This window comes from Meleagris gallopavo, chromosome 3, assembly GCF_905368555.1.
Source record: "Meleagris gallopavo chromosome 3, MGAL_WU_HG_1.1, whole genome shotgun sequence".
Classification (NCBI taxonomy): Eukaryota; Metazoa; Chordata; class Aves; order Galliformes; family Phasianidae; genus Meleagris; species Meleagris gallopavo.
The window spans coordinates 93,557,794-93,583,823 of NC_139406.1; the positions used below are offsets into that span (position 1 = coordinate 93,557,794).

Here is a 26,030-nt window from a genome sequence, read left to right on the forward strand (position 1 = left end):
TAGCAAGCAGCGACACTTCTGTTTCCTCGAGCTCTCCTGGAATTTGCAGGAGGAGGAGGAACAAAAGTAAGCTGCTCGCAGTATGTCATTTTGGAGCCCGTGTGTGGCTGCTGACGAATAGCACAGCGGTGTGGCAGCGCTCAGCCTGCCTTCAAAGCATGGGGAGTGGGATGTAATGGCAGGTTTCGGTGCTATTTCCCAGTGGGAAACAACGCAGCAAGTCCTCCAAAACGTTTGGGACACCATTCCGTACAGGAGGAATGCAGAACGTCCAGAAACGGCTGCTCTGACATTCATGTGCTCTTCCAAAAGCGTTACAGAACCACGATTGGTTTGGAAAGGTCCTTAGAGATTATAAAGCAGAGGAATGGTTGTGTGGGAAAGGTCCTTAAAGGTTGTAGAGTCATGGAATGGGTTGGGTTGGAAAGGTCCTTAAAGGTCATAGAGCGAGCCAGGGAATGAATGGTTGGGTTGGAAAGGTCCTTAAAGGTCATAGAGCCAGGGAATAGTTGGGCTGGAAAGGTCCTTCACTGAAGCATGGAACAGGTTGGGTTGCAAAGGTCCTTAAAGGTCATAGAGCCAGGGAATGGTTGGGTTGCAAAGGTCCTTAAAGGTCATAGAGCCAGGGAATGGTTGGGTTGCAAAGGTCCTTAAAGGTCATAGAGCCAGGGAATGGTTGGGCTGGAAAGGTCCTTAAAGGTCATAGAGCCAGGGAATGGTTGGGCTGGAAAGGTCCTTAACGGAATCGTGAAATGGTTGGGTTGGAAGGGACTTTAATGGAACCATGTAATGGGTTGGGTTAGGTTGGAAAGGCCCTTAAAGATTACAGTGCCAGGGAATGGTTGGGTTGGATTAGGTTGGAAAGGTCCTTAAAGATTACAGTGCCAGGGAATGGTTGGGTTGGGAAGATCCTTCATAGAACCATAAAATGGACTGAGTTGGAATTGCTGAGCTTAGAGCCATTCCCTTCTGTCCTGTCACTGTTAGTCCTTGAAGACTGTGTCCATGGCAAGCCTTCTTCATTTGCCCTTCCAGCTTCAGCACTGGAGAAAAGGGTAAAACAAACCAAACCCACCTGGGCTGGAAATGCCCAAAATGGCATTTTTTCCGACAAAATGCTTGGCGAAAAGGGAAAGAAGGCAGAGGCACAAAATGGTGATCATGAAACATGTTGGAGCTGTTGGTGCCTTCCACCAGAGGAACTTTCCAAGGGTCAGTCCTGCTGTTGTTCTTTATTTTCTCCACACCAGGCTTCCTGCAGTGGTGCAACAGATGGTGCTGCAGCCGTAATTCCAGGAATGTGGTCCCAGCACCGAGTCGTTGGCACTGGGAGCAGATGGGGCCACGTCTTCACAGAGGGCACAGTGCTAACGGGAGTGTTTAGCAAGAGCTGTGCTCCTCCAGCCCCAGGGAGGGGGTCTGAGTGCCGTCCTCACCTCCCTGGTGGGGTGATAATGAGGGCAGAGCCACGTTCTTCCAGTAAGGAGCAGCGTCTCCATTTTTTCAGTGCTGAAGAATAGTGTTTGTCCGTGGGGCTGGGCTGCCCCTTCACGGCGGTTTCAGGATTCCACCTGTGGAAATGGCAGGGTTTGACTGAAAAGGCTCATTTTGAGGCCACCTGTACCCAAGGGAGGGTGGGGGAGAGGCCCAGGTGGCCCCTAGAAATAATTTCCAGACTAAAATATCTTCAAAAAAGGGAAACGTGGCCTAGGATTGATGACAGAAGCTTCCCATCTCCCATCTAGACAAAGAACTGCAAGCTGCAGGAGGGCACTGGTGCTGCTCTTCGGGTCTTTACTTATTTCTCTACGTATTTCTTCTAGGATACACCTGATTTTCCAAAAATTTCTTCCTCCTTTTCTGCACGGCCATACCCCAGCCGGGATAACCCAGGGGCACGCAGAGGTTTGCATTTCTCTCCCACACCTTTGGCCGTCGGATTTTGGGCAGTGTGGGGACGTCCCCGATGCCCCCCTCCCTCATCACGTTGCGCCGCTGTGACCACAGAGCCCCAGGAATCCGCTGCCACTGCCAGCACAGGGGCTGGGGCAGCAAATGCTGCACAGCTGCCGGCTCTCTGCGGCTGGGTTACGTGCTTTGCTGCGGGGTTTGGCAATCTGTGCTGCTTTCCTTCTCCGAGTTCCACGGGGCTGGCGAAGCAGGAAGGCACTTTGGTTCATCGTGTCGATGTGATTTTGGGTAGAAAAGTGGTCCTTTTGGTGAAACGTTCATTGCCATCCCGATTTCTTTATCGCCATCTTTCTTTCCTTCGTTGCCACTCCTCTTTCTCCACTGCCACCCCACTTTCTCTCTCCAGTGTCCCACTTGTATTCCCCAATTGCCAAAAAACCCGACCGCTCTTATTTCTGCCATCCTTTTTTTTTTTTTTTTAACTTCCCAGGTTATTTAGGCCTGTCGTACAATTGCTCCATTTCTCCTTACAGTCAGCTGATTTGCCCCTAAATCTGGGGAGGGAGAATGCAATTTTTGAGTTTTGCCCAGTACCACTCACAAGCAGCTGACTTCGTTGTCTCACCCGGTGGAAGTCTGGAAGCACCCACACTTCTTTTTTAATTCCATTTCTCCTCCAAATGAGATAACCCTGCCCTAAATAGATCTGCTGACCCTGTATGCATTATACACGATCCAGTTTTCCCCCATCAGAAGCAACAAATCTGATTCCTATAATCAAAAGCACGCGCCGCCGTTGGCTTTGCCCAGTTGCCATTGGCTTTTCCAGTTGCCATTGGCTTTGCCCAGTTGCCATTGGCTTGCCCAGTTGCCGTTGGCTTTGCCCAGTTCCCATTGGCTTTGCCCAGTTCCCATTGGCTTTTCCAGTTGCCGTTGGCTTTGCCCAGTTGCCGTTGGCTTTGCCCAGTTCCCATTGGCTTTTCCCAGTTGCCATTGGCTTCAGTGCTCTCCAACCCCACCTGGGGTCTCGGGGCCGCTGCAGCTTGGCACCCCCATCACTGCTAAAGGGAAGATTTGGGGAAAAAGCAGGGGGAGGCCACTTCGGATCTCCTTTCCCATCCCACAGGCAGGCTGAGCAGCAGATTTCACGCCTGCTGTGCTGTGGCAGTGATTGACAACAGCCCAAGGTATGGCTGTGTTCCAGCCCAGGCCTTTCCCTTCCTTTACTTCGCATCTCACCCTGTGCAGGGACAGCTGCCTGCATTTGTCCTCGCTGCAGGGCTGGGGCGGCAGCTGCACCGCGGGGATCGGCCCGGCTGCTGGGATTCCCTGCGTATCGCTGCTGTGCTCCTTGTGTGTTCCTTGCGTGTGTTCTGTGCATTTCTTGCATACTTCCTGCAGATTCCTTGTGTGTTCCTTACGTCTTTCATCAGCATTTCTTCTGTTTTTCGTGCATATTTTGCGTGTATTCCCTGCGTATTTCTTGCAAATGCCGTGCGTCTTCCATCTTCATTCCCTGCTTATTCGTCGCCTATTTCTTGCGTGTTCCTTCTGTGTTCCTTGCATGTTCATTGAGTGTCCTTGCATTTTGCTTCCTTGCAAATTCCTTGTGTGTTTCCTGAGTATTCCTTGCATATTCCTTGTGTATTCCTTGAGCATTTCTTGCATATTCTTTGAGTGTTTCTTGCATTTCCTTGCTTATTCTTGCATATCCTTGAGTATTTCTTTGTATTTCTTGCCTGTTTCGTGCATAACCTTCTGTACATCATTGCATACTCTTTATATCCCTGTATATTCCTGTATATCCTTGCATATCCCTTGTGGATTCCTTGTGTCTTTCTTACTTCTTTCTTATTTCTTGCGTATTTCACACACATTTTGTGTGTATTCCTTGCATATCTCTTGGGCATTCCATGCATATTTCATGTGTATTCCGTTTGTAGTCCCTGCCTACTCCCTGAGTATTTCTTGCGTGTTGGTTATGTTATTCCTCCTCTATTCCTTACCCACTCCTTGCATATTTCTTGCATGTTCCTTCTGTGTTCCTTGCATATTCCTTGAGCATCCGTGCATTTTGCTTCCTTGTTCCTTGCATATTCCTTGTGTATCTCTGCACAGCCTTGCGCTTTCCTTGTGTATTTCCTGCGTGTTGCACGTGCCTTGTCCACTTTTGAGCATTCCTTGAGAATTCCTTGCGTGTTCTGGAGAATTCCGTGCATGATGATGGCACGTTGCCTTGTGTATTCCTTGCACACCCTTTGTGTATTACTTAAGAAGTACGTAAGACGTTCTGGAGGGTCCCAGTCCTACCTGTCCCGTTTCCCTAAACCCTGTCCCACTGTCACTGCTGTGGAGTTGTGGCATCCTTTCCTTTCCAACATGTGTAACTCAGTCCTGACCACTTTTGGGCTTGCCCATGCTCCACCTCCTTTGTTTTCCAACGCTACCAATTGTATTTTTGGATTGGAGGATTGGAATCTCTGTTTGAAAATCAGATTTTTTGTGGCCACCCCCCCCCCCCCCAAAAAAAAAACAACCCTTTTTAAAAATTTCCTGCCTAAAAAACAAAGAACTTCTTATCATCTCACATGGTGGTGCAAATAGGGCGAGCAGCGAAGCTCAGACACGCCGTCCCCACGTTGCACGGGGCCGGGCACGCAGCCATGGGGAACTGGGAACAAAATAAAAGACGTGCCAAGATTTTTATGGGCTCTGCCAGCCGGGAGCTCGGCGTTATCTGTTTGATGTGCTCTTTTTCCAGCTCTGGGCATGGAAAGGAGGGCTGCTGAGGTTTGGAGAATTCCCTTTTTGCAGAGATCTTGGGGAAGATGGGGAAGTTTCTCGCTTCCATTCCGATCGGTGGTGATTTTTGATGCATTTTGCTGCAGGTCGCTGCTTGTTCATAGGCTTTTGGCAAATAGCTGAAAGTTCAAAGCGTTCCACTCCATATTTCACACTTCCAGTATTGCCGAGAGATTATTACTATTAATAACCCATTAATCATCTTTCCTCTGAAGATTTCAGTTGGAGAAGCAAAATACGGTGTATTTTTTTAAGAAGCATTAGGGCCAGAGTTGGCAAGTTGAGGAATCTTTGCTCTGTTGAATTTTTAGAAACTTCAGCCCCGAAAATTTGGGTTTGTGGGCCCAACACTGGCACTGAAGTAGTGCTCATGTCCAGACATGACTTGGGCTGATCCAGATGGCGTGAGGATGGGTCGCCTATGAAGGCACCATCCCAAGGAAGGACCATTCCACCCCCAAAATGGTCGATGCTTGGAAAGCTGGAGCTCTTCTGCAAAGAACATTGAGGGAGCTGAGCTGAATGGGGCCTTGGGCAACCTGAGCTAGCGGGGGGCAACCAGCCCACGGCCGGGGTTGGTGCTGATTGGGCTTTGGGGTCCCTACCATTCTAGGGTTCAGTGCTTCTGGGCTCTTTAAGGACCCTTCCAACCTATTCTATAGCTCTGTGATCCTTAAGGACCTTTCCAACTGAACATTCTGTGATTCTGGGATCTTTAAGGACCCTTCCAACTTATTCTATAGCTCTGTGATCCTTAAGGACCTTTCCAACTGAACATTCTGTGATTCTGGGATCTTTAAGGACCCTTCCAACCTATTCTATAGCTCTGTGATCCTTAAGGACCTTTCCAGCTGAGCCATTCTGTGATTCTGGGATCTTTAAGGACCCTTCCAACCTATTCTATAGCTCTGTGATCCTTAAGGACCTTTCCAACTGAGCCATTCTATGATTCTGTGATCTTTAAGGACCCTTCCAACCTATTCTATAGCTCTGTGATCCTTAAGGACCTTTCCAACTGAGCCATTCTGTGATTCTGTGATCTTTAAGGACCCTTCCAACCTATTCTATAGCTCTGTGATCCTTAAGGACCTTTCCAGCTGAACCATTCTGTGATTCTGGGATCTTTAAGGACCCTTCCAACCCAGCCATTCTGTGGCTCTATGACCTTTAAGGACCCTTCCAACCTTGAGAACCCTCCCAATCCAACCATTCTATGACCCTGTGACCTTGAAGGATGTTTCCAATCTGTCCTATAGCTCTGTGATCTTTAAGAACCCACCCAACCCAACCATTCTGTGGCTCTATAATCTTTAAGGACCCTTCCAACCTATCCTCTAGCTCTGTGATCTTTAAGGACCCATCCAACCTATCCTATAGCTCTATAATCTTTAAGGACCCTCCCAGCCCAACCATTCTACAGCCCGGTCATCTTTAATGACCCTTCCACCCTAAGCCATATGCTTCTGTGGCAATTCATTCGTGGGAGGTGAAGTAAAAGGTGTCTGGAGGAGGATCTGGTTGGAGTGGAGGTTTGTGATGAATGGAAAGGGACACGTCATCGGGTTGAGCGATGTGGATGAGTTGGAAGGAGCCCACTGCAAGGCCGCCAAGATGCCGAAGGGACTCGGAGCATCTCCCCCGTGAGAAGCTGAGGGAGGTCTCAGCCATGGCCATAAATCTCTGTGGGAAGGTAGGAGAGGATGGAGCCAGGCTCTTACCAGTGGTGCCCAGCAGCAAGATGAGAGGCACTGGGATGATTTGGGCTGATCCAGATGGCGTGAGGATGGGTCGCCTATGAAGGCACCATCCCAAGGAAGGACCATTCCACCCCCAAAATGGTCGATGCTTGGAAAGCTGGAGCTCTTCTGCAGAGAACATTGAGGGAGCTGAGCTGAATGGGACCTTGGGCAACCTGAGAGAAGCTCAGTCCCTCCACAGCCACCCAACTTTCTGCTTCCCTTCAGCAAAACTTGCAAGAAGTCAATATGCTCCAGACCTTGACCTCTCCCACTTGGCTGGAAGAAACCAGCGCAGAGCTCATTAGCACTGACTGACTGAAGCTCCTGAAAGCCTCCAGCTAAAAGGCTGAGCTGCTTTGAGGAGCCCGAGGTCGCCCTGCTTTTGAGCAGACTCGATTCATCTCCGCCTCTTCGTTATCTGCCTTCTGGCAGCTTTTGGGGGGAGCTGGAAGGAGATAACGCCCGGCTCAGCCTCGCGCTGTCAAGTTGGGATTGGGAGCATCTGTAGAGCGCGCGTGCTGATAAGAGGGGAGGAGATCACAGCCGTCCTCTCCTCTTTGGAAGCTGTCCTTTGAAAGGGATTTGTGTGCGAGACGTGTCCTCTACGCCAAGAGCCACGGTGCCAAAGTCATCGACTCACGGCTTCGAGTCTGCAGAGTCTGCCCCAGGAAGGAGCAAATGCATGGGGCGGTGCAGCTGGGCACCCTATGGAGAGCACCCCCAGCACTCATCCTCCTTCAGCTGCTCCACTTCTCTTCTGAGCCCCTTTGTGGTTTTGAGCCCATTTGTGGTTTTTGGCTCTGCTGCTGGACGCGTTCAGCGCTGTGTGCTGTGAGAAGTAATTTCCTTTCGGTGTCTGTTTAACCCTCTGCAGAGCGACCCGTAGAACACATCCTGAGAAAGTCAACAATGGAATCCCAGAGCCCATAATGGAATTCCCAGTGCCCCTGATGGGTTCCCACTGTCCTTTGTGACATTTCTAGCATGGTTTGTTTGTTTTTTTTGCTTTTCAGGTTGCTGCGGTGCCCTCCTGGCACTGAAGCTGGGTGATTGTTAAAGTCCCTTCCAACCCAACCCCAGTCTGCGGTGCCACGGGACTGGGCTGTGGTGTTCGCTGTGTCCTCTTCGTTCCCTTCTTGGCCATTCTAAGGTCTTGTTCATCACTTTTTGTCCCTTTCTGGCCATTCCTGAGGCCTGTGTGTCACTTTTTTGGCCATTCCTGACCCTTGGTGAGTGAAGGGGACCCATGACTGTGGTGGATTCCTCCAGGATCCTGTTGTGCTCCAGCAGCGCTGGAAACCATCTCAGTGCTGCTCATTTCACAAAGTCTTCAAGCTTTATTTTTACCCTGGCGTCTCTGTTTAACACAGCTTGTCAATTCTCTTTTGTCCCCAACAAAGACTTCAGTGTGAGAACACCCCCTGTTGGAACTCAGTCTTCCTCCCGTGGCTTTATTTCTGGTTGCTTTCTTCTCCCCCTGTTTATCCACCAGCCCGTGCCCAACACGCACCGATCGATTCCTGGTGGATTCCTTTATGGAAGCTTCAATTTTTCCTTCAGCATCTCCATGTTAGTTCAGTTTCTATGGGAACAGAGAAAGGAGAAATGCAGAGTACCTGCTCCATCTTCCTACCCGTGCGTTTGGTATCTGCACACAGCACAGAGAGTGCATGGGGGCTGACGTTGAGGAGCTCCATCTCTTCTGCTGGATGGGCGAGGTGGAATCTTGCTGTCAACCCAGTGTTGGGTCTCATCCCACGTCTCAGGGGCTTTGGTTCCCATCCTGGGGGCTTTGAATCCTGGTGGAAGGAGAGAACTGTGGTTGCATACGGGCGCCCCAAGGTGGTTCAGAGTTGGAGGATGTCAGCCCTAGGAGAGAACATTGGAGAATGTCCCAGCACTGCGTGGTGGGGACGAGGTGGCACGTTTGATCCCTGTTGTTCCCTGTGGAAGGAGTTCCCATCACCGTGCTGGTGCACAGAGCAGTGTTAGCAGCGACGTTGGCGCTGAGCTCTGCTGTCCCTGCATTCCCCAAACTCTTCCCCAGATCCTCCCCGTGGCTCAGGAAGCCTGATTTCATTTGTCCATGCCCACTTGTTGCTTGGGCAGTCCTTTGTCGAGAGGCGAAGGCTTATGCAAACTCCCTGCCGTTCCCATAGCGATGGTAAGATTAATATTTAAAAGCAGCGTTCCAGGTTATCCGGATATCTATTCCTTCAGCTCGCCAGCAAGAGAAGGAGCTGGCAGAGAGCCGGGAGGCTCAGCCCTATGCAAAACCCCACTGCACACTGGGCTGCCCCCAGCACCGTGCATTGAGTGATGCGCCCGCAGCCACGGCACTGTCCCAGTTCCACAAGGACCCGGAATTGCTCGGGGCGTGCCATTTAGATTGCAAATCACCTCCAAGTTGCAAATCCGTGCTGTCCTGCTTTGCTTTCACAGCTGCCTGTTCCCTTCAATTGAGTTTTTGGGTTTTTGTGAGAGTGCTGGAGCTGTCGTTGGGCTTTGAGGAGGAAAGGGGATGGCTGGGGGTGCTGCGAGCTGCTTGGGAAGGGGCTTGAGATGCCTTCAAGCAGCCCCAGGTGGGGGAAGAAGGACCCTCAAAACTGTTAGAGGCAGAGAGTGACCTGGGTTGGAAAAGACCCTTTTGGAATCATGGAACCACAGGGTGATCTGAGTTGGGGAAAACCGTCTTAGAACGATCGAACCGTGGGATAAAGTCCCTCTTAGATCATGGAACCGTGGGGTGATCCGGGTTGGAAAAGGTTCTCTTAGAATGATGGAACCGTGGGGCAAAGACTCTCAGAATCACAGAACCATAAGGTGCTCTGTGTTGAAGAAGGCCACCCTAGAATCACGGAATCGTGGTGTGATCTGGGGTGGAGAAGACCCTCCTAGATCATGGAACCATGGAGCGGTCTGGGTTGGAAAAGACCCTCTTAGAACGGTGGAAGCATAGGGCGGTCTGCCTTGGAAAGAATACCTGTAGAACGATGGAACCATGAGGTGAAAACCTTCTTAGAGAGATGGAACCGTGGAATGCTGTAGGTTGTAGAAGATCCTCTTAGAATCGTGGAACCATGGAGTGATCTGGGTTTGAGAAGACCCTGTTATGGATGGAATCGTGGGGTGATCTGGGTTGGAAACGGTGTAACCATGGGATGATCTGGGTCGGAGAAGACCCTGTTAGAATGATGGTATCACTTGGTGCTTGAGGTTGGAAAAGACCCTCTTGGAAAGATGGAACCGTGGGGTAAAGATCCTTTTAGAGTCATGGAACCATGGGGTGATCTGAGCTGGAGAAAACCCTGTTAGAACGGTGGCACCATGCGGTGCTCAAGGATGGAAAATATGCTCTTAGAATGGTGGAACCACGGGGTGACCAACGTTGGAAAAGACCATTGGGACCCCAGAATCCAACCATCCTCCTAACCTACCCTATCCCATCACTGACCAGTGTCGCCAGGGCTGCGTGCTGCCGTGGCCCGAGAGGAACGACGAGACTCTTATTTCTGAGCACAGTTGTTGTGCAACTCAGAGTTATTTATAGGCTCCGTCTTGCAGCACTTCTCTCCCCAAGCACATCCGTGGGCGGAACTGAAGCTCTGTTTCTCCCTGAAACATCTTTTTGTTCCATTTATTACCAGAAAGGGAGCCCGGAGGGAGATGCGGAGTCAGCCCGGCAAGCCTGGGGGCAACAGCTCCATCTCATCCCTCGCTTCCCCCCGATCGCCGTATTTATGGCCTCAGAAATGTCCTCCAGGGCAGGAAATTATCAGCAGTTGTGTGGAGATGGAGGAGTCGCGGGATCAGCGCCCGTAGCTCAGGGAATGTTTCCTCTTTGCACACATTGTTCCCAAAATCCGTAGGCGAGCAGTTGGGTTCGGGGCTCAGCAGGAACACGAAATTTCCCTCGGAACCAACGTGCGAAATGTTCCATATGGGGTTTTTATGGCAACAGCGGATGTGGTTTGGTGATGGGAGTCCATAGGTCGGGCGGTGGTTGAGTTTGGTGAGCATCACGAAGGTGTTTCCAACCTGGATGCTTCCACGATCCTACAGCAGTGTTGGCCCCACTCACGTCCTTAACGGCTCGTTTCAGCTCTTTGCTTTTCATCCTTCCTTAAGTTAACATTTAATATCTGGAGCTTTGCTTTCTGGCTTTATTTCCCGTAGTTCCTTGTTGGCCTTTCTGCCTGCGTCAACTGGAAATGGCTCTAGAAGAAGAGGAGGGTTTGGAGCGGGAGGGGCAGAGGGCAGTCTGTGAGCACTCGAGGAACTGGCGGAGTGCAAAACGTTTGAAGTCTTGGGGTTTGCTGCTTATGTCCAGAGGGCTGAGCTGAACGGGAGAGCAGTGCCCCTGTGAATGGGAGAACATCGCTATAAAACGGGAGAGCCAACAGCCCTAAAAATGGGAGAGCAACTTCCTTATGAAGGATTGAGCAGTGCCCCTACAAATGGGAGAGTCCAGGTCCCTATAAACACGGGAGCAGCGTCCCTGTAAATGGGGGAGTCAAGTCTCTGTGAATGGGAGAGCGATGCCCCTAGGAAAGGGAGAGGAACATTCTTATGAGTGGTAACTAACTTCTCTCAGGATGGGAAAACGATGTCATTAAAAATGGGAGAGCCACTGGCTCGCTAAGTGGGAAAGCAGACCCTGGTGGAAGAGCCCGATTCGGAGCTATTTTGCCCCCAAATCTTTTTCCCCATGGGGTTTTCCTGTTTTCACCCCACAGTGGTGGGAGGGGGTGAGGGATTAAGGGGATGCAGTGATTTGGAGCGCCGCCTGAGCAGAGGGAGCCCCCTGCAGCCCTCTCTGCATGGCTGCGTCCCGCATTTGGTGCTGCACATCCTTTGGAATGGGGCAGATAGATCACTCACAGCTTCGGTCCGTGCCGTATCTCACACCTATAAATTGGGATTTCTGCCCAGAAATCCAGGTGTAGCCTCTGTGGTGCTCTGATTCAGACTTAGAACCATCTCAGTAGGGCAGGAATTGGGGTTATTCGGTGGCCATCACTGGTGGGGTTTTCCCAAGGACCATCGCTGGGTGCAGGGATTGAGGTTTTCTGCTGTTTGGGGGCTGCTGCTGCTGCAGAAGTTGAGTAACCCCATCCCATCCAGAGCTTTTTTTGCCATACCTACGTGCTCAATGTGCCTGACACTAGTATTTTTTCCATCTCCCACTGCCATGTTGACCAAAAAAAAAAAAAAAAAAAGTTACACTTTTTGGGTTTATTTTTCAGTAAAAATAAATTTTCAGTGAAATAATTATTGGGCAAAACTGCTTTTGAACGAAATTCTGAGCAAAACCATTTTTGAGTAAACAGAAATGGACAGAAGAATGCTGCTAGGAGAATCAAACGAAGGTGGGATGGGTTGTTACTGTGATTGCTGTTGAGTTTTAAGGGTGGAAGTGAGGAGGGAATGATCTCCTTTGCAGAACTGAGAGGTGAGAGCTGGGTGTAGGGGTCATGGTCAGTGGGCACGGTGATGGGATGGGGTTGGGGTTGGACTTGGAGGTCTCTTCCAGCCTTGATGGTTTCTATTTTAGGGTCGTGGTAGGGATGGGTTGGGGTTGTACTTGATGTTCTTGAGGTCTTCTCCAGTAGTAATGATTGTGGTTCTGTTTAGGGACACACTGAGGATGGGTTGGGGATCTTGGAGGTCTTCTCCAGCCCTAACGATTCAATGATTCTTTCTGGGGACACGGTGGGGACGGGTTGGAGTTGGACTTGGTGGTCTTGAGGTCTTTTCCAGCCCTAATGATTCTGTGGTTCTTTTTAGGGAAACAATGGGGATAGGCTGGGGTTGGACTTGGTGGTCTTGAGGACTTTTCCAGCCTTAATGACTCTTGCTCATTAAGCAGAGTGCCGTGGCACAGCGGGGCCGCGTCACTGTATCCCTGTGAGACAGACACGGGTCAGCTCTCCAGAACCAAAGCATTTGTGTTATGTGTTTTTGGAGCAGATTTTCTCGAGGGAGATCACGTGTGGAACAACCAGGGGATCAGGCGTAGCCAACGTGGGTTCACGAAGGGCAGGTCCTGCTTGACCAACCTGACAGCGACCCGTCTGGTGGATGAGCAAAAGGCTGTTGATGTGGTCTACCTCGACTTCAGCAAAGCTTTGGATGCTGTCTCCCACAGCATCCTGCAGAAGCTGGCAGCCCGAGGCTTGGACTGGTGCACTCTTGGCCGGATATGGAGCTGGCCCAGAGAGTGGTGGTGAATGGAGCTGAATCCAGCTGGTGACCGGTCACGAGTTGTGTCCCCCAGGGGTCGGTGCTGGGGTCCGTCCTCCTCAATATCTTTATTGATGACCTGGATGAGGGCACTGAGTGCACCCTCAGCATGACGCCAAGTTGGCTGGAAGTGTGGACCTGCCTGGGGGTAGCGAGGCCCTACAGAGGGATCTGGAAGGCCGGATAGCTGGGCTGAAGCCAACGGGATGAGGTTCAACAAGGCCGAATAGTGGGTCCTGCACTTTGGCCGCAACAACCCCAGGCGACGCTACAGGCTTGGGGCGGAGTGGCTGGAGGACTGCGTAGAGGAAATGGAGCTGGGGGTATTGATTGATGCCCTGCTGAAATGAGCCAGCAGTGTGCCCGGGTGGCCGAGAAGGCCAACGGCGTCCTGGCTTGCATCAGAACGGTGCTGCCAGCAGGAGCAGGGCAGTGATTGTCCCCCTGTACTCAGCTCTGGTGAGGCCGCACCTCCAGTACTGTGTCCAGCTTTGGGCCCCTCGCTGTAAGAAAGACATTGGGGCCCTGGAGCGGGTTCAGAGAAGGGCAGCAAAGCTGGTGAGGGGTCTGGAGCACGGGGCTTATGGGGAGCGGCTGAAGGAGCTGGGATTGTTCAGTATGGAGAAGAGGAGGCTCAGGGGAGACCTTATTGCTTTCTACAGCTACCTGAAGGGAGCTTGTAATGGGCTGGGGGTCGGCCTCTTCTCTCGTGTAACTGGTGATAGGACCAGAGGGAATGGCTTCAAGCTGCGCCGGAGGAGATTCAGGCTGGACATTAGGAAATACAACTTCACTGAAAGAGTGGTCAGGCACTGGAATGGGCTGCCCAGGGACGTGGTGGAGTCACCGACCCTGGAGTGTTGAGGGAACGTTTGGACGTCGTGCTGAGGGATATGGTTTAGTGAGAACTATTGGTGGTTGGGGGATGGTTGGACTGGATGGTCTTGTAGTTCTTTTCCAACCCTGGTGATTCTGCGATTTTGTGTTGAGTTTCTGGTTTCTGTTGACCTGAAGGCCCAGTGTCCACATGGAGTTGACTCTTCTGGGTGTAGTCGGATGATTATGGGTGTAGTTGAGTATTTCTGGATGAGGTTGAGTACTTCTGGGTGAAGTTAGACTCTTCTAGGCATAGCTGTACTCTTAATCATGTGGTTGAGCGCTTCTGGTTGTGATTGTTGGGCTCTTCTGGTTGTAGCTGTAGGCTGGAGTTGTAGTTGGACACTTCCAGGTGTGGTTTGATGCTTTTGGAGGGTACTTGGATGCTTCTGGGTGTAGTTGGGTTCTTTTGGCTGTAGATACACACTTCTGGGTGTAGCTGGATTCTGGTTTTAGTTGGGCACTTCTGGGGATGTGAACTCCCATTGTCTGCAAGGTTACGTGTTAATTAAATCCTCTTCTGAATTTCTGCCTTCAGCTGATGGCAGGAGGAGGGGGCAGGAGTCTCAAGGCATGTGTTGTTTTGCTCCATTTTTGGGTAAAGAGCCCCAAAACCCTCAGGAAGAACTCTTCATTTGGTAGAGGTGCAGGGTTGGGGTGGTGAGTGGCTCTGTTTTGGGCACTGATGCGGCTCAGGGGTGTGTTGGGGTGACGTGGGACAGAGATAGATTGGCCTATGGAGGTGGGATGTCTTAGGGAAGTGGGATGTCCTACGGAAATGGGACGTCCCATGGAGATGGGGTGTCCTGTGGAAGTGGGAGTTCAATGGAGATGGATGTCCTATGAAGATGGGATGTCCCGTAGGGGTGGGATGTCCTATGGAGGTGGGATGTCCGAGATGAGATACGGACCAGAGCTGGGATTTGTCCTATGGAGATGGGATGTGCACTGGAGGTGGGAGGCACTATGGAGGTGGGAAGTGCCACAGAGGTGCAATGTGTACCATGGAACAAACTGGAACCCATTAAGTTCCATCTGAACAAGTGTGCTGTGAGGATGCCGGAGCACTGGCGTAGGTTGCCCGGAGCTGGGGGAGTCTCCTTCTCTGGAGATGCTCAACCCCAGCTGGTTCCTGTGCAGCCTGCTTTAGGTGAGGTCCCCTCCCTCCCCTACGATTCTGCAGTGGCACAGAGGTGCGGTGGCCCCGAGAACGCTGCTCTCTTGGTCACACTGACCCCTTTCTCCTTCCATCCCCGTTTTCCTGCAGGCTGGAATGGGTGGAAATCATCGAACCTCGGACCCGGGAGCGCATGTACGCCAACCTGATCACGGGGGAGTGCGTGTGGGACCCGCCGGCCGGTGTGCGCATCAAGCGCACCAATGAGAACCAATGGTGGGAGCTCTTCGACCCCAACACCTCCCGCTTCTACTACTACAATGCCACCACGCAACGCACGGTCTGGCACCGCCCGCAGAACTGCGACATCATCCCTTTGGCCAAACTGCAGACCTTGAAGCAGAACACGGAATCTCCTCGAGCCTCCACTGAAAACAGCCCCGGCCGGAGCAGCAATGTCAGCAGGGAAGGCAGCACCAGCTCCTCCTTGGAGCAGGAGCTGGAAGGCAACGAGAAAACGGGCGAGACGACGAGGTCGAGCCGGCAATCGGCCCCGTATGCCGCAGTGAAGGAAGAAACGGAAAGGTGAGAGCGGGTGGTGTGGCGTGAGGTTGGGTGTTGGTGACCTGTGCTGCAGGAAAGCAAAGTTCTGCAGTGTGGAGGGGGTTGGGGTGGTTGCTATGGATGGATGTTGGGGTTTTGGGGTGGTTTCTAGGAACGGGTTCCGGGATTCTAGGAGTGGTTGTGTTGGGTTGTAGATAGATGTTGGGATTGTAGGGTTGGGTTATGGATTGGGGTTGGGGTTCTGGGGATGGTTGTGTTGGGTTGTAGATAGATGTTGGGATTGTAGGGTTGGGTTATGGATTGGGGTTGGGGTTCTGGGGATGGTTGTGTTGGGTTGTAGATAGATGTTGGGATTGTAGGGTTGGGTTATGGATTGGGGTTGGGGTTCTGGGGATGGTTGTGTTGGGTTGTAGATAGATGTTGGGATTGTAGGGTTGGGTTATGGATTGGGGTTGGGGTTCTGGGGATGGTTGTGTTGGGTTGTAGATAGATGTTGGGATTGTAGGGTTGGGTTATGGATGGTTGTTGGGGTTCTGGGGATGGTTGTGTTGGGTTGTAGATAGATGTTGGGATTGTAGGGTTGGGTTATGGATTGGGGTTGGGGTTCTGGGGATGGTTGTGTTGGGCTATGGGTGGATGTTGAGGTTTTAGGGGTTATGTTGGACTATGGAGGGATTTTGAGGTTCTGGGAGTGGTGTTGGACTATGGAGGGATTTTGAGGTTCTAGGAGTGGTTGTGTTGGGTTATGGGTGGATGTTGGGGTTCTAGGGATGGCTGTGTCGGGTTATGGATGGTTGGGGTTCTGGAGATGGTTGTGTTGGGTTATGGATGGGCGCTGGGTTTCTAGGGTTAGGTTGTGGATTGATTTGGGGATTCTGGGGATAGTTGTGTGGGGTTATAGATGGATGTTGGTGTTGAAGTGATGGTTGTGTTGGGTTATTGGATGGATGTTGGGGTTCTAAGTGTGTGATTATGTTGGATTTTGGTGGATATTGAGGTTCTAAGTGTGATTATGTTGGATTATGGATGGATGTTGGGGCTCTAGGGGTGGTTGTGTTGGATTATGGATGGATGTTGGGGTTCTAGGGGTGGTTGTGTTGGGTTGTGGATGGATGTTGGGGTTCTAGGGGTGGTTGTTTTGGATTATGGATGGATGTTGGGGTTCTAGAGGTGGTTGTGTTGGGTTGTGGATGGATGTTGGGGTTCTAGGGTGGTTGTGTTGGATTATGGATGGATGTTGGGGTTCTAGGGGTGGTTGTGTTGATTATGGATGGATGTTGGGTTCTAGGGGTGGTTGTGTTGGATTATGGATGGATGTTGGGGTTCTAGGGGTGGTTGTGTTGGATTATGGATGGATGTTGGGGTTCTAGGGGTGGTTGTGTTGGGTTGTGGATGGATGTTGGGGTTCTAGGGGTGGTTGTGTTGGATTATGGATGGATGTTGGGGTTCTAGGGGTGGTTGTGTTGGATTATGGATGGATGTTGGGGTTCTAGGGGTGGTTTTGTTGGATTATGGATGGATGTTGGGGTTCTATGGGTGGTTGTGTTGGATTATGGATGGATGTTGGGGTTCTATGGGTGGTTGTGTTGGATTATGGATGGATGTTGGGGTTCTAGGGGTGGTTGTGTTGGATTATGGATGGATGTTGGGGTTCTATGGGTGGTTGTGTTGGATTATGGATGGATGTTGGGGTTCTAGGGGTGGTTGTGTTGGATTATGGATGGATGTTGGGGTTCTAGGGGTGGTTGTGTTGGATTATGGATGGATGTTGGGGTTCTAGGGTGGTTGTGTTGGATTATGGATGGATGTTGGGGTTCTAGGGGTGGTTGTGTTGTATTATGGATGGATGTTGGGGTTCTATGGGTGGTTGAGTTGGGTTATGGATGGATGTTGAGGTTCTAGAGATGATTATGTTGGGGCTCTAGGGGTGGTTCTGTTGGTTTTGACCCAACACCACTGTCATATGCTCACCCTGCCCCGCTGCTGCTTGGAGCTGATCTTTGGGACTTCAACAGCAAGTTTATCCTGGTGCTCATCAAACACAGAGCTCTTCCCAGCAGGAATTTTGGGGTACTGCTTATGATTCTGGTGACCTTTCTGCAAGAAACTCATCGCCTCAACCATGTTGCTGTGGGCTCTCATACCGGATCCCGCTCATCCAACAGTGATTCCTTCAACTGCATCTGGGCAAAAATTGGGGATTTGGGGAGGAATCTGAGCCAGAGGCTTTGCTCACCTGGAAGCATTTAAATTTCATTTGTCCCCATTCAAAGGCTCTGAGGAGATGCCTTTGGCCACCAATGGGTGCCTTTGCACGAGGGCAGCTGAAACTATCCCAAGATTTACCCACCTCAAATATTTTATGGAAGAATCCTCAGATCTGGCATTTCTAACCCAAAAAAGTGGGAAGCTGACACGAGGGGCAGAGTGCTCTGTCCGCGTCGTATTTCTTCTTTTCACATTATTTCCTTGAATTATGGGGGATCTGGCAGATATTTGCTGAACGCAACAAACTGCGTACGGAGAGCGTCAGACCCGAAGCACCGCTTACATAACCACTAAGAAAACTCATCTTCTCCCCTTTATTAGGAGCTGTAATTAAGCGTATGGTGCTCAGGGCGGAGGATTAGGGCAGGGATTTCAGTTCTATTCCTGGCCTGGCCACTGAGCTGTGCTATTTCGGTCGCACCACTTTCCCCGGGTTTATAAATAAGAGCAGAGCTGGTGGGGATTGGTGGCACCTCCTATTTCAGGGAGGGGGAAAAGAGAAGGAAAAAAAAATGGAAAGATGAGATGTGGTGGCGGTGGTTTGGTTTTTTTTTCAATTGTTATTCCGTGAGTCGATGCTGTATGCAGAGCTGCCTGCTGCTCTGCCGTGTGGGTTTTTAAACCCGTGACGTTTCCCTGGTGGGATTCTGTGCTCCCCAGGTGCTCTGCTCCCCAGACGTGCATTCCTTCAGATGTGCTCCTCCCCCCAGGTGTGTTCCTTCAGTTGTACGCCTCTCCCAGATGTGCGTCTCCCTCCAGATGTGTTCCTTCTCCTGTGCATCTCCCCAGATGTGCCCCTCCCCCAGATGTGCCCCTCCCCCAGCCGTGCTGCTTCTTGACCCCCCCCCAGCACAAAACCACCAAAAAATGCCTTTTTCTGTCACTCGGCCACTCTTGTGGCTCCAAAGTCCTTTGATTTTCTAATCACTTTGCGGCTTAATTACTTTCATACCGGATCCCGCTCATCCAAGAGTGATTCCTTCAGCTGCATCTGGGCAAAAATTGGGGATTTGGAGAGGAATCTGAGCCAGAGGCTTTGCTCACCTGGAAGCATTTAAATTTCATTTTTCCCCGTTCTTTTATGCCTCTTTAAGGCTCAATTTCGGGATGTTCCTGTGCTCTGGGGTTTTATTTGGTAACACAGACGTTCCTCCAACTTGAGCAATTCTTCCTGGGTTCTCCAGGTTCTGCACTCAGAGCATTTGTAGATTTTTGCATCCATGGAGATCTCCTCCCGGTCACACCAGAGCTGATCTGTGTGCTTCAAACAGAGCAACTGCGACACCCGGAGCCAAATGTGGCTCTACAAAACCTCTCCCATTTATCTCAAACAAAACAAAACTTCACCACTCGGTGTCCGTGAGCTTTGATAGGAAGAGATGACTGCTGCAATTGTAGGCACCCAAACCACCACGGGATATTGTAGGCACCCCAAAGACAGCTGGATTTTGGAGACCCCAAAAAGACCGTAGGATGTTATAGATACTCCAAAGACAATCGGATGTTGTAGGAACCCAAAAGACCGTGGGATATTGTAGGTAACCCAAAGTCAGATATTGTAGGTATCCAAAGGACCGTGCGATATTGTAGGCACCCAAAAGACCATCAGATTTTTTAGGCACCCAGGAGATCGTGGGATATTGTAGGTACCCCAAAGACAGTTGGATTTTGTAGGTTCCCCAAAGACAGTTGAATTTTGTAGGTACCCCAAAGACAGTTGGATTTTGTAGGTTCCCCAAAGACAGTTGGATTTTGTAGGTTCCCCAAAGACAGTTGGATTTTGTAGGTTCTCCAAAGACTATCAGATTTTGTAGACACCAAAAAGACCATGGGATATTGTAGGTACCCAAAACTCTGTCGGATATTGTAGGTACCCCAAAGACAATCGGATGTTGTAGGTACCCAAAACACCATGGAATATTGGAGGTACCTGAAAGATGATGGGATACTGCAGGTATCCAGAAGACCTTTGATGTCGCAGGTATCCAGAAGATACGTTTGGATTTGCTCTGAGGGTTTTCCCTTTTCTCCACTTCACTTCCCACCTCTTCCTTCCAAGGGTTGAAGTTTTCCTGCTCTTCAGGAGTTGGATTCGATGATCTTTGTGGGTCCCTTCTAACTTGAGATGTTCTCTGATTTCACAATCGAAGAACTCACCTGGAGGAGCGGAGGCCATAAGGCAAAAAGTCCTTTCCTGCGCTCCCTGAGCAAATGGTGGCGGTGAATAGGAGTGGTTTTGGAGCTAACTGCAGCATGGCATATGAAAATATGCCAAAAAAAAATAAATGTTTAATGGCATGACCTGCATTGGCTTCGCCCATGGGAGCAGTGGAGTCATTATGGGTGTCCAGAGGGAGTGGGACCAATGCTGCTGGATGACCATGACCCTTTTTTCTGTGTGTGGCTGGTGTGAAGAACCAAAAGCTGAAATGCACACCAGGCTTTGGCCAAAATTAAAGGGACTCCAAGTGGCCATGAGCCATCCCTCAGGCACAGAAGGGATGGGAAATGTGGGGTTGATGCAGAATCCCGACAAAAGGCCCCCACAGGAAGGGCCCAAGGGCAGCACAGAGCTGGGAGATGTTGTGGTCCCTCCAGCCTTCTTTGTGAATAAGGGAGAATGGAGCACTGGCAGGGTGGGATGTGAAGGTGGAGACCACAGCTGTGGAGGGCTCGGTCACGTGGTTGGACTCAGTGGTCTTTGTAGATCCCTTCTGACTGAATTAAATCTACCTGTGCTATCCTGTTATATTCTATTTTCTCCTATTCCTTTTCAGTCCTACCCTATCCCCTTCCAGTTCTCCTCTCTCCTCTCCTCTCCTCTCCTCTCCTCTCCTCTCCTCTCCTCTCCTCTCCTCTCCTCTCCTCTCCTCTCCTCTCCTCTCCTCTCCTCTCGTCTCCTCTCCTCTCGTCTCCTCTCCTCTCCTCTCCTCTCCTCTCCTCTCCTCTCCTCTCCTCTCCTCTCCTCTCCTCTCCTCTCCTCTCCTCTCCTCTCCTTTCCTCTCCTTTCCTGTCGTATCCTATCCTATCCTATCCTATCCTCTCCTCCCATTCTCTGTCGTATCCTAATCCTAATCCTAGTCCTGTCCTATCCTATTCCATTCCATTCTATTCATCTTTATCCCATCCTATCCCTTCCTATCCTATCCTATCCTATCCTATCCTATCCCACTCCAGTCCAATCATATTCTATCCCATCCCATTCCATTCTATTCAATTTTATCCCATCCCATCCCATCCCATCCCATCCCATCCCATCCCATCCTATCCTATCCTATCCCATCCCATCCCGTCCCATCCCATCCTATCCTATCCCATCCCATCCCATCCCAATCGTAATCCAGTCCTATCCTATTCCACTTCATTCTATCCAATTTTATCCCATGCCATCCCATCCTATCTTAGTCCATCCTATCCTGTCCTAATCCTATCCCATTCCAGTCCAATCGTATCCTATCCCATCCCATCCCATTCTATTCAATTTCATCCCATCCCATTCCATCCCATCCTATCTTGTTCTATTTCATTTCATTTTTTTCCCATCCCCTCCTCTTCTGTCCCTTCCTATGCTATCCTAATCCTATCACATTCCATTCCTATCCTGTCCATTCCTGTCCTATCCTATTGTATCCTATCCTCTCCTATCTTATCCCATCCTATCCTATCCTATTCTATGCCATTTCATTCCATTCCATTCCATTCCATTTTATCCCATCCCCTCCTATCTTATCCCATCCTATCCTATCCTATTCTATTGCATTTCATTCTATCTAATTTTTTCCCATCCCATCCCATCCCACCCAATTTTATCCCATCCCATCTTGTCCCATCCTCTGCCAAACACGTAATGAAGGTCCTATCCTATCCTATGCCATTCCATTCCATCCAATTTTATCTCGACCTATCCCATCCCATCCCATCCCACCCAATTTTATCCCATCCCATCCCATCCTCTACCAAACATCCAGTGAATGTCTCCAGGCTCACTGCCAGCGATGGGATCCGGCCCCGAGCACAGAGCCCACACCCTTCTCTCTGGATGGGCTCCGCTGACCCCAAAGCGAAGGGGAGGCGGATGAGGACCCCCAGTAACCCTCTGTTCCCCATTACTGTGTTGCAGTTCGTCGCCCTCTGGAGTGTTTGAGAAAGAGTGTGACATTTATCGGGATTACAACACGGAAGGTCAACTCCTCCACTACAGGTAGCCGACATCTCCCTCTGCTTTGGGTTCAGGTCCAACGTCTGGTTGCATGGGCGTGGGGCAGTTTTTGGGGGGGATTCTCCTGCCCATCACCCGCTGCAGTTTGCTCAGCTTTACACGCACCCTTAAATACACCTCAGGGGTTTTTTGTTGATTCTTTGGAGCGGGAGCCCTCCATTCTCATTCTGGCTCCTAATCATGACCCCACAGAGCAGAAGCCGGGGGCTGTCCAGTGATGGGGCCACAACACAGGGTTCCATTTGCTCTTTTTTTTTTGGCTTGTTTTCAGCCAAAACAGAAGCATTTTGAGGTTGTAGGAGAAATGCAGTTGCCGTGGTTGTTCTGGGCACGTTTTTGGGGCTGTTGGAGCTGCCCAGTGATGTGGTGCCGACATCCGAGCAGCTTGGCTCGGCTGTTGAGGAATTTCATAAAATGGTTTCCCAATATTTGCTCTTCATTTCTTCTCCAAAAGTGGGGGAGGAGCGCCATCACTGGGAGAGGGAAGTGATTGGCGTCGCTGTCCCTGGAGGTGTTCATTGAGCTGTGGAGATGTGGCACTGAGGGCATGGTTAGAGGGCCCTATAGGGTTATCTATATAGGTCTTTATTGAGGTTCCTGTGGAGGTCTTTATAGGGGTCCCTATAGAGATCTCTGTAGAGGACTTCACAGAGGTCCTTGTAGAGGTCTCTATAGAGGGACCTCTTCTGTAGAGGTCTCTGTAGAGGACCCTGTAGAGGCCTTCGTAGAGGTCCCTATAGAGGTCTTTGTGGAGGTCCTTATAAAGGTCTTTGGAGAAGTCCTTGTAGAGGTTCCTATAGTGGTTCCTATAGAGGTCTTTGTGGAGGTGCTTATAAAGGTCTTTGGAGAAGTCCTTGTAGAGGTTCCTATAGTGGTTCCTATAGAGGTCTTCGTAGAGGTCCCAGTAGAGGTCTTTGTGGAGGTCTTTATAAAGGTCTTTGGAGAAGTCCTTGTGGAGATCCCTTTAGAGGTTCCTATAGAGGTCTTTGCGGAGGTCCTCATAGAGGTCCCTATAGAGGTCTTCGTAGAGGTCCCTATAGAGGTCTCGGTGGAGATCCTTATAGATGTCCCTATGGAGATCTCTGTAGAGATCCTTATAGAGGTCCCAATAGAGGTCTTCATGGAGGTCCCTGTAAAGGTCTCTGTAGAGATCCTTATAGAAGTCCCTATAGAGGTCCCTATAGAGGTCTCTGTGGAGATCCTTGTAGAGGTCTTTTGTAGAGAGCCCTAAGAGGTGCCTGCAGAGGTCTCTGTAGAGGTCCCTATATTTAGTTCTATGTAGAGATCTTTGTAGTGGTTCCTGTAGAGATCTTAGTAGAGCCCTTTGTAGAAGTCCATGTGGGGGCTTTCTCTTGGCCCCTGACATCTGCTCCACAGGAGTCACCTCTGAGCTGTCAGCAAAATGCGTGTGGAAGCCGTAAAATGCCTTCACGTGGACGTGAGGAACGGGTTTCATTTCCACCAGTGCCCACGAAGGAGCAGCTCTGGGACCCTTGTAGCACCATGGGGCTGAGGTGAGGGACCAGGACACCAGGACGAGGACTTCAATCTCATCTCTGCTGCCCGCCAGAATCTGGTGGCCATGGATGGCAGGATCTGGTGGCTGCTGGTGGCAGGATCTGGTGGCCACGAATGCCAGAATCTGGTGGCCATGGGTGATAGGATCTTTTGGCTGATGGTGGCAGAATCTGGTGGCCGTAGATGGCAGAACCTGGTGGCCATGGGTAGCAGGATCTGGTGGCCTTGAATCACAGAATTGGATGGCCATGAGAGGCAGGATGTGGTGGCTACCAGTGGCAGAATCTGGTGGCCATGGGTAGCAGGATCTGGTGGCTGCTGATGTCGGGATCTGCTGGCCATGGATGGCAGAATCTGGTCACCATGGGTGACAGGATCTTGTGGCTTCGGTTCTTGGGATCAGTTGGCCATTAATCACAGAATTTGACGGCCATGAGTGGCAGGATGTGGTGGCCATAGGTGTCAAGATGTGGCGGCCACAGGTAGCACCGAGCCACCGCACCCAAGCTGGGGCACGCTGGGTTTAGGTTGGCTCCATGGCCAAAAGCTCCTCTCTGTGGTCACCACCAGAAGCTCCAGCCTCACGCAGCTCCTGGATGGACGTGACCCCATGCAATCCAAGCTCACCCCAAAACTCAGCACCCAGGCTTGTGGGATCCAGGGCTCAGCCTTCCTGCAGTCCTCAGGAAATGGCCGGGAGCTGGAAATCACCATTGCAGGAACTGCTTGCCATGCTCGCCATGATTAAGCCGACCTCCTGCTGCTCTGCTGTTGGAGGAAATGTCACTGCTGGTCTTGCAGCGCACTTCTTCTCTCCTCCCTCTCATAAAAAAAGGAACACAGAACAACAAAAGAAACCATGGAACCGTGGAAAATAAATCCTCTCTTCCTTTGGTAGCATTTGGGTTGCAGACGGCGATGGGATTCGTCACCCATCTGGGGGGGACCACAGCCCCAGGGAGCCCTGTGAGCTCATCGCAGCGTTTTCTCATTCCCTGGAGCCCACAGAATCCTTTTCCTGATGGATTTCTTGTCCTCAACGCCGGGTTGGGCTGCGGAGCCAACCTCCACCCAACGCTCCACTCAGCAGAACGTTCAGAAGCCGCTGCTGTTTCACCTGGAAAACAGAAGATTTTCATCAAAAACAGGAAGGCTTGTTGTTTCCCTCCCCTCTTGCTTGTCCCCCTTTTGTCTTGGTTTTCTCTGCTTCGTTTGCTGCTGCTGCTAATTGGAGGGAGTGCCCTGGGAGCAGCCTTTTGAGGAGACAAGAAGCCAACCAGCAATAAATACCTGGCGTAGAAACCTGGTGTTTTGTGGATTTTTGCAGCTCTGAGACTAAAAGTGTGGTCAAGAAAAGTGATCTGGGCTTCACCCACGGCTGACATTGTCCCGTTTTGATTTTGATGTGGTGAATTCTGTCCCTCCGTGCATCCTTTGGTCACATCATCAGCGAAATTTCAGGTGGAGAGCAACGATGTTGAGTGCAGAGGAGCACCAGAGGACCCCTGAACCAAAGCCTGCAGCCCCGGGATATTTATAATTCTGCATTAACAAATCCTTGGGAACGGCAGAATCGCAACCAGAGCGCAGCAAAGCCTTGAAATGGGTATTTCAGGCCATCTCCCCACGGATCCATTTCGATATCAATTAGCAAAGCACGCGGTTTTCCGGTGACTTTTCTGGTGCCGGGCACGTTGCCAGGAGCCTGGAACAATCCAGGTGGGTTCCTGGGATGCTTGGCACAGGGATGGGCATCCCAATGTCCCTCTCTCTTGGTGGTGTGTTCCAGGGTGGTTTGGCACGGGATGGGAATCCTAAAGGGATGGGAAAAGCCGTGGGGGAGGAAGGTGAAGATGAGCGCGGGGCAGAGCGATGCGGTGGGGGCATGGCTGGTGAGGGATGTTGGAAAAATGGGGGATGTGTTGGAACGGTTGGGGTCGTGTTGAAAAAACTGGGATCGCGTTGGGAAAGTTGGGGTCATGGAAAAACTGGGGTCACATTGAAAGAGGTGGGATTGAACAGGAGAAATTGGACTCGTGTTGGAAAAATTGGTGTTGTGTTGGAGGAATTGGGGCTGCATTGGAAAAACTGGGGCTTTATTAGAGAAATTGAGGTTGCATTGGAAAAACTGGGGCTTTATTAGAGAAATTGGGGTTGCATTGGAAAAACTGGGGCTTTACTAGAGAAATTGGAGTTGCACTGGAGAAACTGGGTTTGTATTGGAAAAACTGGGGTTACTTGAAATTGGAGTCACGCTAAGAAACTGGAGTTATGCTGGAGAAATTGAGATTGCACTGGAAAAAAATGGTGTTCTATTGGAAAAATGGGGGTTGTCATGTTGGAAAAATTGGGGTTGTATTAGGGAAACTGGGGTTTTGCCCCACCGGTTGTGTTGGGGTTGTATGAGATAAATTGGGGTCACAGGGAAAAAAAACTGGGGTTGTGTTGAAGAATTTGGGATTGCAGTAGAGAAACTGGGCTTTATTTGGAGAAATGTGGGTTATGATGAAAAAATTGGTGTTCCGTTAGACAAACTGTGGTTGCGTTGGAAGGAACAGGGTTGTGTTGGTGAAACTGGGGTGGCACTGGAAGCGTTGGGGTCACACTGGAGAAATTGTAGTCACATTGGAAAAATGGGAGTCCCTACCTTTGGGGAGAAGAAACCCATGGCCAACGGAGCCCCGTAGAGCTGCACGTGTTGGGCACAAGTCACTGTATCACCGTGGTGGCACCCCATAGCATCAATGAACCTTGTCCCCCAGGTTTTCCTGCT

The 26,030-nt window shown here is 50.7% G+C and overlaps 1 protein-coding gene across 4 annotated transcripts in view; it reads left to right on the forward strand.

The window, feature by feature from the left end:
- The window catches only part of ARHGAP39 (Rho GTPase activating protein 39), an 88,640-nt gene that overhangs the window by 43,069 nt on the left and 19,541 nt on the right, over positions 1–26,030 (forward strand). For all 4 annotated transcript variants that reach the window (XM_085221793.1, XM_085221792.1, XM_085221790.1 and 1 more), the window contains 2 exons: positions 14,839–15,273; positions 21,641–21,721. In XM_085221793.1, coding sequence (XP_085077919.1) covers positions 14,839–15,273; positions 21,641–21,721 — 516 coding nt within the window. The remainder of the gene's footprint in view (positions 1–14,838; positions 15,274–21,640; positions 21,722–26,030) is intronic.